Source organism: Rousettus aegyptiacus, unplaced genomic scaffold, assembly GCF_014176215.1.
Source record: "Rousettus aegyptiacus isolate mRouAeg1 unplaced genomic scaffold, mRouAeg1.p scaffold_m13_p_14, whole genome shotgun sequence".
Taxonomy (NCBI): domain Eukaryota; kingdom Metazoa; phylum Chordata; class Mammalia; order Chiroptera; family Pteropodidae; genus Rousettus; species Rousettus aegyptiacus.
The window spans coordinates 54,446,202-54,459,124 of record NW_023416289.1 but is presented as its reverse complement, the minus strand read 5'-3'; the positions used below and the strand labels follow the sequence as shown (position 1 = coordinate 54,459,124).

Here is a 12,923-nt window from a genome sequence, read left to right as displayed (position 1 = left end):
TGGGCGTTTCTCCGAGCAACCTCTGCCGCCCGGCTTCCAGCACTTCGCCGCGGCGCAGCACCGGCGTGCAACCTCGCCTGCCTTAGCAACCTGAGCCGGCCGCCCGGGTGCCTTCCTATTGGTCTCACGGAGCTTGACGGGCAGCTCTGCCGTGCAATCCCAGCTCGCAACCGTTGCCTCCGCGCTTGCTCATGGTTAGGCTCGTAGGAGTTACTGCCCTCCCGGGTGGCCCGCCCATCCTCGAGCGGCTGGTGGCGCTTGCGCAGGGAGACCGCTGGGGCTGTGTGTGTAGGGCCGTCGCGGAGCGGGAGCAGCCGCCGAGAAGCTCCTGGGCTCCGCCGAGACCGCGGTGCCTGCTTCTCGTCTCGGCCGCCGCAGCCTGAAGCCGTCGCCGCCGCCGGCGAGGGGACGGCCGCCTATTGTCCTTCTCCGCGGCGAAGGTGCGGAGTTGCTCTGACTCTGCCCGCGGGGGGAGCCCCGGGCGCCGCACGGTGAGAGCGCAACTTAGTTGGTGGAGTTGGGGGAAGTTTCGGGTCTTGAGGAGGGGTCAGGCGAAGAGCGCGGGCCTCTCCCCTGCGGCTGCTTGGAGCGGGGGCCGGGGCCGGGGCCGCGGGGGCAGGGAGGGGGCGCGCGGGCTGGCGGGCGTGAATGGGCGGCCTCGGAGCGCCCCCGGCTCTGCGGGCACCTCCTTCCTCTGCGTCCCCCCTTCCTCTGCATTGTCTGCTCCGGGGCCGCGGCGCGCGGTCCGGGCCCGCAGCCCAATGTCTGGGGCGCTCCAGCTCCCGGCGTGGGGGGCGCGGCCGCCCCACAACGCCGCGGGTGCCCCCTCAGGCACTCCCGCGCCCCCGCGAGGCCGGGACCTGCAATGTTCGGCTTCCCTGGACGGCTCCTTCGGGGTCCCGGAACCTCGGCTGCTCGGTGGGTCTCTCTCGTTCGACCGAGTCCGCGAACAAGTGCTGGGGACGCGAGGGAGCAGCTCTCCCGGGCGGACGCGGACGATAAACATGCGAAACCGCGCCTGCTCCCGGGGGCGCGGCCGGGGACCTACGCGGGTCGGAGACGTGCAGCCCGAGGGGACCCGCTCCGGGACGGTACAAAGTGCAAGCCGTACTTTGAGACCAAAGAAAAAAAAGAATGATTTTTTTTTTTAATATGGCTTATTGACGCCTTTTTTTCTTTTTGCAAAGTCAACCAGTATGTGAAGAGTGTTAAAACAATGTGGGAAAAGGCTTCAAAATGTTTTTTGTAAAGGAAAGGATAGACAAGATTTTTTGTTTGTTTTTGTTTCTTGGAACTAGTTCTTACAGCACAATGATTCCATTACATTTAAGTCTGTAGATCTCACTGTGAACTTAGGATTCACAATGAAAGGTGAATTGTGTTCCTCAGTGAAGTTATTTTGAGAGTTTATTGCTTCAGGCCTATAGAACTAAAGGCAAAAGCAGTGTGCCCATTTTTTCTTATTTCCCCCTCCCTTTTATTTTTAGAAGAAGCATTTATTCTTTTTTTCTAAAACGTTTGATTGCCCAGATCAGGACAAATGCAGCAGTTTTTGAAAGATCGTTTTTTGCAGGTTTGTAAAGGAGTTAGGATCAGCTGAGTTAAATCACTTACAGTTCTGGTAGTCCTTCGTGGTCTCTTGGGGGTTTGCAGACGCCATTAACTATAAGTCTTGTCAGGTTTTGAGTCCGTGATTCTACTGAATTTGGTTCAATCAGCTTATCTTGTGGGAATAATTCTGTTTAAATCCTCCAGCTGGAACTGGCTTAAATGTCGGTCAGATTTTTAGTGCAACAAAATGACCAGGATGTGTTCATATCAGTTGTTATATCTCTTGGCCATTTGCTGAGTTAGAAAGAGAAATTCGAGAAATAGTGTGTCAGTTGGCTTTGATTGATTTCTCATGCCAAGTGAGTATATACCGAAGTGTTCCTGCGTTTTTCTGGGTCGGTTGGCCTCATTTTGCTTTGAGGAACCAACTTTTCTTCACCTGATGAAGCTAAAGAAAAACATCTTTATGTCAGAACCGTTGTACTTTTTTTCAGTTCATGAATATATGCATTTTGAAAAGTAATGCTTATGTCAAGTATGATGCATATATTAACAAATAATAAGCCTTGAACTTTTAAACTGCAGTGACAGGGTCACTTTGAGGAGTCACAATTCTTGCTCTTAAGGCTTTCCTTCCTGGTGTCTGCCTGCTTTAGGGGATTGTGTGGTAGGCTGGCAGGTTGGAAGGAGTTGTCAGGGAGGGACACAATGTAAACAAATACTATTTCAACATCATGTGACAAGTAGGCCAGTCGCTTGCCTTCTCTGAGCCATAATAGCATGTTATACATTCTTTTCTTTTAGGATTTCTCACACTTTCATTTGCCTGACTAATGCTAACTATATCCAGTATAAATGGACTCTAGTCTGACTCCTTGAGGCTTGTGATGAGCCTTTTTTCTTATTTAGCTTTGTACCCTCTTCAGCGGACTTAACACACAATGTAGGTGTTCAGTAAATGTTTGAATTGCTTTCTGTTAGCTAGTGATAGTATACATAGAACCACTAAATCTGGGGACTTGGTTAAAATGACAGTTCACTTGCAGCTCTGTGATGAAATTTACTTTAAAAGAATTTCTAACCTTTTTAACTTGTTAATTCTCAAAAAGTGCATTGTGGATTTCAAAAAGTGGTTTTGATGTAGAAATGTTCTCCCTTTATTGGTGAAATGCTTAAAATTTAAAACTCTTGGACAAATCCATTCACACTCTGCCTATTTCTCTTTTGTGAAAGGGAAGGTAGCAGTTTAGAGCAGACGTTCTTTGCAGCTAGGTAAATTTGAGCTCAAATCTTGGCTCTTCCATTGACTAGTGCAGCCTTGAACAGATCACTTAACTTCTTGAGGGCTTGGATTTCCTACCGTGGAAGGTGTAGTAACGTTTTTTTTTTTTTTTGCAGTGTTCTTAGGTTAAATGAAGCTGTGTGCCTACCATTTAGTAGGTGTCTATTACCTGGGAGCTGTAATGATAATAATTTTGACAGAGCATTTTTAAAAGTCTGATGGTTTAGCTATTTCATAAATAAGGAATCCTGAAAATTGGGTCTTAATCAAATGCAGTTTGTTAAAGGTGCTAGTTGAACTGAATATTAATAGAAATAGCTTTTATCTTCTCTGTCACTTGCTAGTCTTTGACGGGGACTTGCATAGTGGCTTGGTTGAGTAGATCTCTGCATTTATAGTGTTTAGGAGATGGTAGGAGATGGATTCTTTTCAACATTTGTAGTAGGATATCTGAGATATTCAGTCAATTCCAGCTTTTTTTTTTTTATTTTGGCTTAGTCTTGAAAAATAATAGATGTGGATTATGACTGCATTTCTCAAACTGGCTTAAGATAGAACTGGGAGTTAATATAATAATAGTACAATTCAGAGATGAGAGCAAACACTTCCCCTTCAGATAACAGTTTTTGAAGGTGCCACCAGTTACAGAAGGAAGCAGTGATTTAAGTCAGTTATTAACAGCTCATTTACAATACCAAATGGAATAGATACATTCTAGAAATATTCACCCGTAGTGGACATTTCTGTATATTGAATCTCATCTTTCTATTGGCTTTCTTATAAGGATTTTGTATCTTATTTTAGATATTATAATTAAGTTTTTTTTTTTTTAAATAAAGGTTTCCTTTGGATTTCTTATAGAGTAAGGATTTTAACCTTTTAACCATAGTAAAATTACATTTCATCAGACTCAGATTCAGGAAAAAAAAAAATCCTTGACAAAGCTAGATCAACAAACTTAAAACTTTTGGTAATCCCCTCTTTGAAAGTTAACATTTAAGTTCACTTGAGTAGACTTAGTTATTAGTGATGGGGACAGGCGTCCATTTGGAAGTAGTTCTCCTGAGTCACTCGCTGGTAGGCTGTCTTACCACTGTATGTGGGGAGGGGCGAGAAAGCTGTCAGTGGAAGGAAGTCCACCTGTGCGTTGACTGGGATAGCATAAGTTAGTGATTGGAAAGGTGGATAGCAATGTGTTTGGGTGGCGTGTGTATTGGGAGGGAGGTGAAGGAAAAGATGTGAGGGATTTATGATTTATTTCACTGTGCAGGCTCTTTCTATTAGAAATCAGTCTTTTTGAATTTTCACTTATTATAAGCTCATATTTGGCTGTAGCATCTACCACCCTAAATTGCTAGTCATTTCTGAATAGTTAGGAATTGAGAAAGAATGTCACACTGTAATTAAGTTACCTTTTAGACAACTAAATATGTCAAGTTAAGAAAGAACACCTAAAAGTTATGTAGAAAATTTCACAGAACCCAGGATGATTCTCTGATGGTGATCTCTACTCGGGCTTAGTATTCTTATAAAATAAGAACATTTAATTTTAATTTTATCCTGTAAACTCTGTAGTACTATAGTGAGAAACACATGAGGTAAAGCACTATACAAATACTGTCATGCTGTCATTTTATTGGTTGACTACTCTTCTGGATAAAATTTAAATCTTAGTCTAAAAGGGGAAAACGTCTAACTTTATTGGTTTTTCTTTATAAAAGGTAATAAAAATATACAATTTCTGTTGCCATTCTTCTTGGAAAAGTAGATACTTTTTCTTTTAGCTCTTCTCATATCTCCTTTACAACATATTTATTTTGAAATGTTTTTCTAAACTCTAAAGAAATCTTAGTTCTCAGCGCTTGTCGTTAGACCCGTATTACTGTGAAATGACGGGAGCCGACATCGGATGCCAACGCCTGAAGTCAGGTGAAACCATAGTAAACAGTGAGCAGAGAATATTTGGAGAGTACAAAAGAAGGTAGTCCTATATTTATCAACTTCTTTTTTTAAAAAATTATTTTTCTAATCGGTTTGCTCTAATCAGGGGAATGTGCCTCTTCTATGCCAGGTGCTATACTATGTGTCTTACCTGCATTTCTTATTTAATTATTTCAAACAAATGTATGAGGCAGGCATTAGTCAGTTTCAAGGTGAGGGAATAGCCCCAAAAGTGATTTCACAGTGGTCACACAGCTATTAAACTATCGTGCTAAATTTTGAACTGAGATTATTCTAACTCAAAAGGCCATGCTTTTCATAACATTGACACTATCAGCTTGAAAGAGTACATTTTGAAAATAAATCAAGTTTATCTGGATATTATTTATATACCCGTTATATGTATATAGAGTTTATACCCATTATACATATATAGGGTGTGATGGATTTTGTCATATGTATCCATGCGTGTAATTTAATAGCACAGTCAAGATACAGAGCATTTCCATCACTCCAGAAAATTCCCTTGTGCCACCCTACAGGCAGTTTCTCCCTTCAGCCCTTACCCCGTTGCCTGTCTCACCATAGGCAAACACTACCCTGCTTTCTTTCAGTACAGTTTTGACTATATTAGGGGTTGTCACACAGTGGCCCACAGGCCAAATCTGGTCTACTGCCTGTTTTTATAAACTTTTAATAAACAAGTGAACAAAACAATTTCGATGATGTCCAATGGCCATAATGCTAGGAATAATATAAAGAGTATTCGTAGAAGTTAGGGAGGCCCCACATCAAGGGCTTTCTGAGGAGATAGATTTGAGCAGAGACCTGAAGGAAGTGAAGGGGGCACGATCCCTGGATGTTCTGAGCAGAAGGGACATCGGGTGCAAAGAGCTTCAGGTGGGAGTGTGAGGAAGGAGGGAGGCCAGGGTGGCCGGGATGGGGCAGTAAAGGAGAACCGTAGGGGACGATGCGGTGCATGTCGGTTAGAGGCCGGATCCAACAGACTTTGAGGTACGATGGGAAGCAACCGAAGGATTTGAGCGAGGAATGACAAGAGCAGATGCAGGTTTTAAAGGCTTCACTGCGTATGTAGGGAGCAGGAGTAGAAGAGAGACGAGTTAAAGTTGTGCAGTAGCGCCGTTTAGAGAAGATGGTGGGTTGGGTTAGAGTGGTAGCGGTGAAAGTGGTGAGAAGTAGTCAGAATCAAAACGCTTTGAAAACAACTGATAGGATCGCTTATGAACTGGCAAAAGGTTTTGAAGGAAAGAATGGAATTAAGGATGATCCCTAGGTGAGGAAGATGTGGAATGAATTTAATGGAAGGAAGGAATTGTGACTTCTCTTTGGAACATGCTGAGTTTGATCTGTGAGACTTTTAAGTGAGGATATTAGTAAGTATTTGGGGATGCAAATCTGGAGTTCAAGGACGAAGTCTGGATTGGATATAAGAATTAGAGAATCGTAGGTAGAGAAGGGGAGGGCAGTGGGGGTTCTTGTAGGAATTAGGAATATGTAAAGCTCCCGGCACAAGGAGGTGCCCATGGCATGGTAGCTGGTAATAATAGCAGTGGTAAACAACATCCAATAACAGTGGTAAACAGCAACTAGGCGTAAGTAAGGGGCAGATCCGAGTGAAGGAAGGTGGTAGTGACCTGAAACGACACCTTGCATATTATGTCAGAGTTGGTTAGGATTCTACACATGCCAAAAACATTTCTCCTCTGAGACTAAAATAGAAATATTAGATCTGTTGTACGTTTTCAGGGGTACATGCAGGGGTATCCCATGCATGTACTTCGCATACACATGACACACAAGGTAATCTGGAAAAGTGAGACGGTAGGTAGGGTGTATTTTCTAAATATTCTAAATATTGTTATTTTTGGAGATTTTGCTTAGTTGGTAAGCTTCTGGGCTGATGAGTTTCATTTGTTTCTGGTTGCTAACACGACTTCTTCCTATAGATGAATCTTTGACTATGGTCTGTTGTCTTGAAAATTTGAGCCCTTGCTTGGGGGAATTGGGTAAGAGTATGGTTTGGATATGAGTCCATAACGGCTCCTGGGAAAATCGTTAACACGTGTTCTCCTTATCTGGCTAGATGTGGCACCATTTCGTTCAAAGGGGTCACCATGTAGCATTTGCATTGTGGTGGGCAGGTCACTTCAGATAAATTGAATTGAGCATGAATTATTTTTCTAAATCTGTATTATACTATCATTATTTACTAGATTTTTAGAAGTATTCTTTTTCCCAGATGATTACTGTGCTGAAGGTGGTAGATATGATAGCAGCTTTTTGCATATTTGACATTTTCTGTAATTCATAAATCCCTTGTATAAGCACATTTGGTATAATTTGAAATGGTATCTGTAAATCAGTCTGCCTGCCTGGTTTTGCCAGTTGATTTCTGCTCCCTCTAAAGTGGATGTGTTTCTGGAGTGGGTCAAGGAAGGCCCGTTGAGGCATTGCATGGAAATAATTCCTGTTACCTTTTATAAACTGGAAGTTTTTTGCCACAGAGTGCCTGGATTCAATACAAAGAAACTCTGAATGCGACCTTACAGTTTGGGAGTTATTTAGGGGAAAAAAAAATGTGGCAACAAATGTTGAGTTCTAATTGTTCTATTGGTCACGTGAGCCCTTGGGGCCCGGCTGAGGTGCTTCTCTGTTTGAGGATTAAGAATATATATGGGTCAGTGGACAGGAATGACCAAAGCTTTTGCTTGGGCCCTCCAGCTTAAATGGTGCTGCGTGTATGCTTAGGGCATAGGATAATGTGCATTTAAAAGATTTTTGCATTCTAGAAGAATCTTAAGAGGCAAGCTCTCTCCTAAAAGGTGTTTTCTAAAAAGTGAAGTCACTAATGGGAAGAAAGAACCTTCACCGAGTGCCTGCCTGCATGTTGTGTGTTCATTTACATTCTCTTAATTCCTTACAATAACCCTGTAAAATAGGGCTTTTTTTTTGAGGAGGAAACTGAGGTTCAGAGATTTTAGTTTGCCTCTCTTAGGTCAATGAACTATAATTTTCATTCAGGACTTGGTGACCTATTAACATACTCTGGTTTTATCATATGTGCCTTAAGTCCCTTTTTTTTTTTAACGCTGACATAATTATATCCCGAACAGCCAGCTTAAAATTCCAGCTTGTTCTGGTAAATAGAAAATCATTGTGGTCTGCCCTTAAAGTTTTCCTAAAATTCTTAAAAATATACTGGGCTTCTATGTCTGTGCCTTGAAAGTAGCAGGAGCTTGCCAGTGGGTCTCTATTTTACTCCACATGCAGGATAACGTTAATAATTAACATTTATACACTTTCACATCTTCATAGTGTTTTGCAAACAGGTAATTAGTTCATGTTTAACCTATTTTGGAGGTTGAAAAACCAGTTTTTTAGGTTCATTTTTGCAGTATTGAAGTGTTCAGAAGATAAGGAAGGGGTAAGTCTTCAGTGCGAAAAATACAGGTATGCATCATGCAGTATTAAACATCTTTCTTCAGTCTCCCAGCTTTGCGCCCAGTCTAGCTCACATCACATGGTTTTGTTTGTTTGTTTGTTTTAGTTTTTGTTTTTGTTTTTGGAGGGTGCACATCATCTGGTTAATACAGAGGAATGGAAATGTGTGGACTGAAAGAAAGACACTGGGTTCAGGATAGTTGGGGAAGGAAAGATCTTGGTGATTTAGCGAACTGTAACGAAACTTTGTTTTCCGTAGTGCCTTAAATGTGAATTGTTCTTTATTAATTCCTGTAGGGGCTTTGAGAGTCATGAAGTGATTGGCACAGAGACTCTGGCAAAGGAACAGAGTCGATACACATGCTGATTTCTGGGAAAAAATTCCTTTTTACTCCTGGCTTAACATAATAACTGTAACTGAATAATTTTCTAGCTTGCCCGCCACCACTTGTCACTTGATTCCATCTCCTCTCCCCTACACCTCCAATAAAATGGCTTTTACTTGGCAAGAGTGTATAGTTGGAAAAAGATTTGGAAGGATGCACTAGTCCCGCCTCAGCTGTTTCTGTCACATAACTAGCTGTGTGACCTTGAGCAGGTTACTGCTTTTCTTTTGCCCTTGAGCTCTGTGAAATGTGTTAATGACTCACCTTTCATTGAGTCCAAGAGGGGTGGCTGGAAGAGGATTTAAAACTTACGATCTTGGACATGAAATGGGACAGGATATTTTGACATCAGTGAGGATTCTTCATAGTTACAGTGACTTCTTCCCGCTTTGGTTGGAATAATTGATTTAACTATTGTTGTCAACCACATTACTACACTTTAAATATCTTTTCTTTTTCTAATATAGAGCAATAAATAGAACCATTTAATAAATAATGACTCTGGGTGACTTCCTAAGACAGGACATGCAGGGCCGTTCATCATTGCCTATAGCTCAGACATTCAGAGGGAACTGTTCATGAATCTTTTGTGTAGGTGACCTTGCCAGAGAAACCTTAGTAAGTTATGGCAGAAAGGAGAAGAATTCTGAGAGCTTGGCATGTATATTTAATTAGATTTTTATCATGAATGGGAATCTGTTCTTTTAATGGGTCCAGATAGAATGGCCCTTATCAAGTCTCTTTTTTCCCCTTTTCCTTTCCTTTATTTCTTGAAAATCTGAAAACTTAAAAGTGAGACGAGTTGGCTTTTGAACCTTTTTGTAACATTAAATACACCCAGGTTTGAGCTTTTCATCCTTTTCTACCAAGATTTATGGTAACTTGGAAGGAATGTTGTACAGCTGATGTCGAACGATACCATATATGAACTTTGACTATTTGACAGTTAAATGTTTAAAGCTACCCTTTTAAGGGATGTCTATAAGTAACACTTGTTTACTTTTTTGAAAAAAGAGACTTTTTTGGTCTCCTTTTTATGTATAAATTATGTATATAAATTAGACAAGATAGAAGTTTTCTGTCAGAAACAGTTGGTTATAGCAGTATCATAAGCTGCAGAAATAAATGCATTTTTCTAAGATACTATGCCAGCAACTGTTTAGGTTAGGCGTTTGGGGTTGCACTGTTTTTAGTCATATCTTTTTCTGTATTTTTCCCTACTGGTCATTTTCTCCCTCCCAGTTAATTCAGTAGGATTCATTTGTCTAGTTGCTCACTGACTAGGTGGGGATAAGGTAGACCATATGTCTGTATTTCCTTCTAAATTATAAGTTCCTGGAGAGCAGATTTTATTTGCTTTCTTTGTGACTGTATTCCCAGTACTTGGCGTTGTGCATGGCACATAGTGGGTCCAGGAAATACTTGGATTGATGAATGGAAGAATAAATTTGTGACAAAAGTATAATAATAACGTATGCATATTATTAGACTCTTATAAAATCTACCCTGTTGAGAACAGATTTTAGTGTTTTTCTCCTAGCAGCAGTTGTAGTTTGATTCCAGTGAGTTAAATCATTCCTTTTTGGGAAGAGAAGCCCTTGTTAAATGGAGTGTTGGCCAGTGTTGATCAAGTCTAGTGGTAAACTCTGTACAACTCTCGCTGGTTTTTGTGGTTGGTCATGTAGGTCTCTGTCACTGTACAGTTAACCTGTGTAACAGCTTTATCACTGACTTGTGGGTGGTTGATGTGAGAGTGTAGGTGTGGCTTGTCTGCTTAATTTAAAAATGTATAATAAATTTAAAACTTAATCAGAATAGATCCCTGTATACCCATTACTCTGAATCTAGAGAATTAGCAAGACTTTGCCATTCTCTGAATGTCATTTGTTAAAGTAAGTTTCGTTGAGTTACTTACTTTAAGCAGTTTACCGCTGCTTCACTTTAATGTTTATTGTAATTGTCTTGAAAGTTACTACCAAACTATTTTCTTAATAGTGATTTTATATGGCATTTTTACTTCATTCTATAATATTGTAAACCATGAAATGTCTCTGTAAATCATGGCATAGTATGTTTCCAGGATACAGAGCAGACAAGTTTAGCTCAAAGCTAACAAGCGCTGAGTAGCCTTTTTTCCTTTCAGCAGATTCATTACAGAAGTAGGACCATAAACCTTTTATTAAGCACTTTTGTATGAAATCTGAGGTTTCTGTCAATTAGACATGGAAAATTAAATAGTGCTGCACAAATTACTGATCTGTGCAGTTTTTTGAGTTCTTCTCCCTTTGTTGTTGTTGGTTTTTTTTTTTTTTTTTTCCGATGACTGTTTCTTTTAAATACCAGTATGAGAATGTTACGATTTATACAAAATTATTGTTGGTTTCATGTCAATAGATTTTTCACATCCTCCTATAGAATTCAATGATTTTTCCCCCACCCTGAGAATCTGTTTTTCTTCTTAAAATGTGTTCCCATTTATTTTGATTTTTGTGAAGAAAATACTTTTAGATAATTGAATAGCTTCATAAATTTTATACTTCCTTAATAATTCATTTAGCAATGCATATTAAAAGTGTTGCTTCCTAATTCACATCTTCATCTTAAAAACTTTCATTTGAAGCCCCAAGAACAATTGATCCACTGTTTTTCTTGGTCTCTATTTGTATATACTGTGTCCTGAGCTCATGGGTTCTCTGAAATACCACAATTTTTTCTCCCTCTGTGGTAAAGTTAACTGTTTTGGCTGCCTAGCCAAAAGTGCTTGTGGCAGTCTAAAGATTACTTACTTTAATAGTTAGCTCAATAGCATGTGTGCCCATAAATGGAGAATTTTCTTTCCTGAGTCCAAATAAAAGTAATAGTTCAACTGTGCGATATCTCAGTACCCAAGTACTAAAGGAAATTCAAAGGAAGTATTATATCTGTTCTGTTCGTTCAGCCTTGATGCCTGTTGAGGTCTATAGGGACAAGTTCACTGATAGAGTAGCTGTCATTTATTGGGAACCTCTGTTAAACTAAGTGTCTTATGTTTATCACTTTTCACGTCTACAAGGTGTTCTATGATTTTGTCAGAAAAAGGAATTGAGGTGCAAGGAGGTCAGTTAATTTTAGGTGCATTTCATTCAGCAGACATGCACTGAAGGTCTGCTGTACATCAGGCACACAGGTGCCAGGGATCCAGGGACGAACACAAATAAGACATGGTCACTGCCCTTAAAACACTTTTGATTTTCTTTCTTGATTAATAAAGTGACAGTAATAATAGCCATCAAATTATTGCTTTGCATGTGCCAAGCTTAGTACTGTGTGCTCTAGTTACTCATATTTCATTTTAATCCCCACAAAATGCCAAGAGGCTGAGTCTGTTGTCCATATTTTATGGATGAGGAGACTGAGACGTAGAGAGCTAGCTAACTCTTACTTACACAGTATGTGGCAGATTTGGGACTTGAACATGGGTCTGACTCCAGGGCCCAAGCTCTTTTCTAAGTGTATCAAGAACATTTCTAGCAAGAGTTGCAATAAGTAATTATGTGAAAAGGACATCCATCATGAGCTATGGTTTTGGCAGAACTTTATGTAACTTTGAGTTTGCCAGTAGATTTATTTTTATGGTTAACATTCTAGAATAATCTCTTATTCCAGAAGTCATCAAGTCGTTTTTATGATTTGTGATAGTTTTTGTCATGTTTTTATTAACAGTGATGTGCAGTCTCTAGAAATTCATGAAGTACACCTAACCAAAAAAAAAAAAAAGTGCATATATGAATAAATGACACTACCTAAAAAAATTTGGTATAATTTAGTGTTTTTCTTAACAAACTTGAAAATTTGTAGAGGGCGTGTGTGCGTTTGAGAGAATGAGTATGTATGTATATGAATGCATATATATGACCATATTCTATATGTTCTTGAGTATAAGATTATAAAAGATATTTCATGATGATACCTTTATATATGCTGCCAAATAACATAATTACTTTAATGGCTAGATAGTATTGTGTAGACTTAGATTATTTTCAGTTCACTATTACCCTGTATTTTGAATATTTAAGTTGCCTTGTTTTTCTTTCCCTTCCCTTCCTCCTTCACTCCTTCCCATCCTTTCTGGTGTTAAAAACATTGCTGTGATGATAATTGTGTACATAATTTTTGTATCTTTGTTTACTTCTTTCTCACAGAAATAGAATTGCTAGGGCAGAGGCTGTACATTGCAACAGCTGTTAATAGATACTGTCAAACTGACCACAGAAAGCTTATATCTTTTACACTCACACTGGTGGAGTATGAGTGCCTGTTTA

General features: G+C 40.0%; 1 protein-coding gene across 8 annotated transcripts in view; it reads left to right on the top strand.

The window, feature by feature from the left end:
• Positions 1 to 264: 264 nt before the first annotated feature.
• AKAP13 (A-kinase anchoring protein 13) overlaps positions 265 to 12,923 on the top strand; it is a 235,136-nt gene continuing 222,477 nt past the window's right edge. For 7 of the 8 annotated variants that reach the window (XM_016151658.2, XM_016151655.2, XM_036231987.1 and 4 more), the window contains exon 1: positions 747 to 918. In XM_016151658.2, the coding sequence (XP_016007144.2) occupies positions 762 to 918 (157 nt within the window). In that variant the 5' untranslated portion in view covers positions 747 to 761. Of the gene's footprint in view, positions 492 to 746; positions 919 to 12,923 lie in introns of those variants that run through there. The other variant, XM_016151661.2, reaches the window with a different exon arrangement.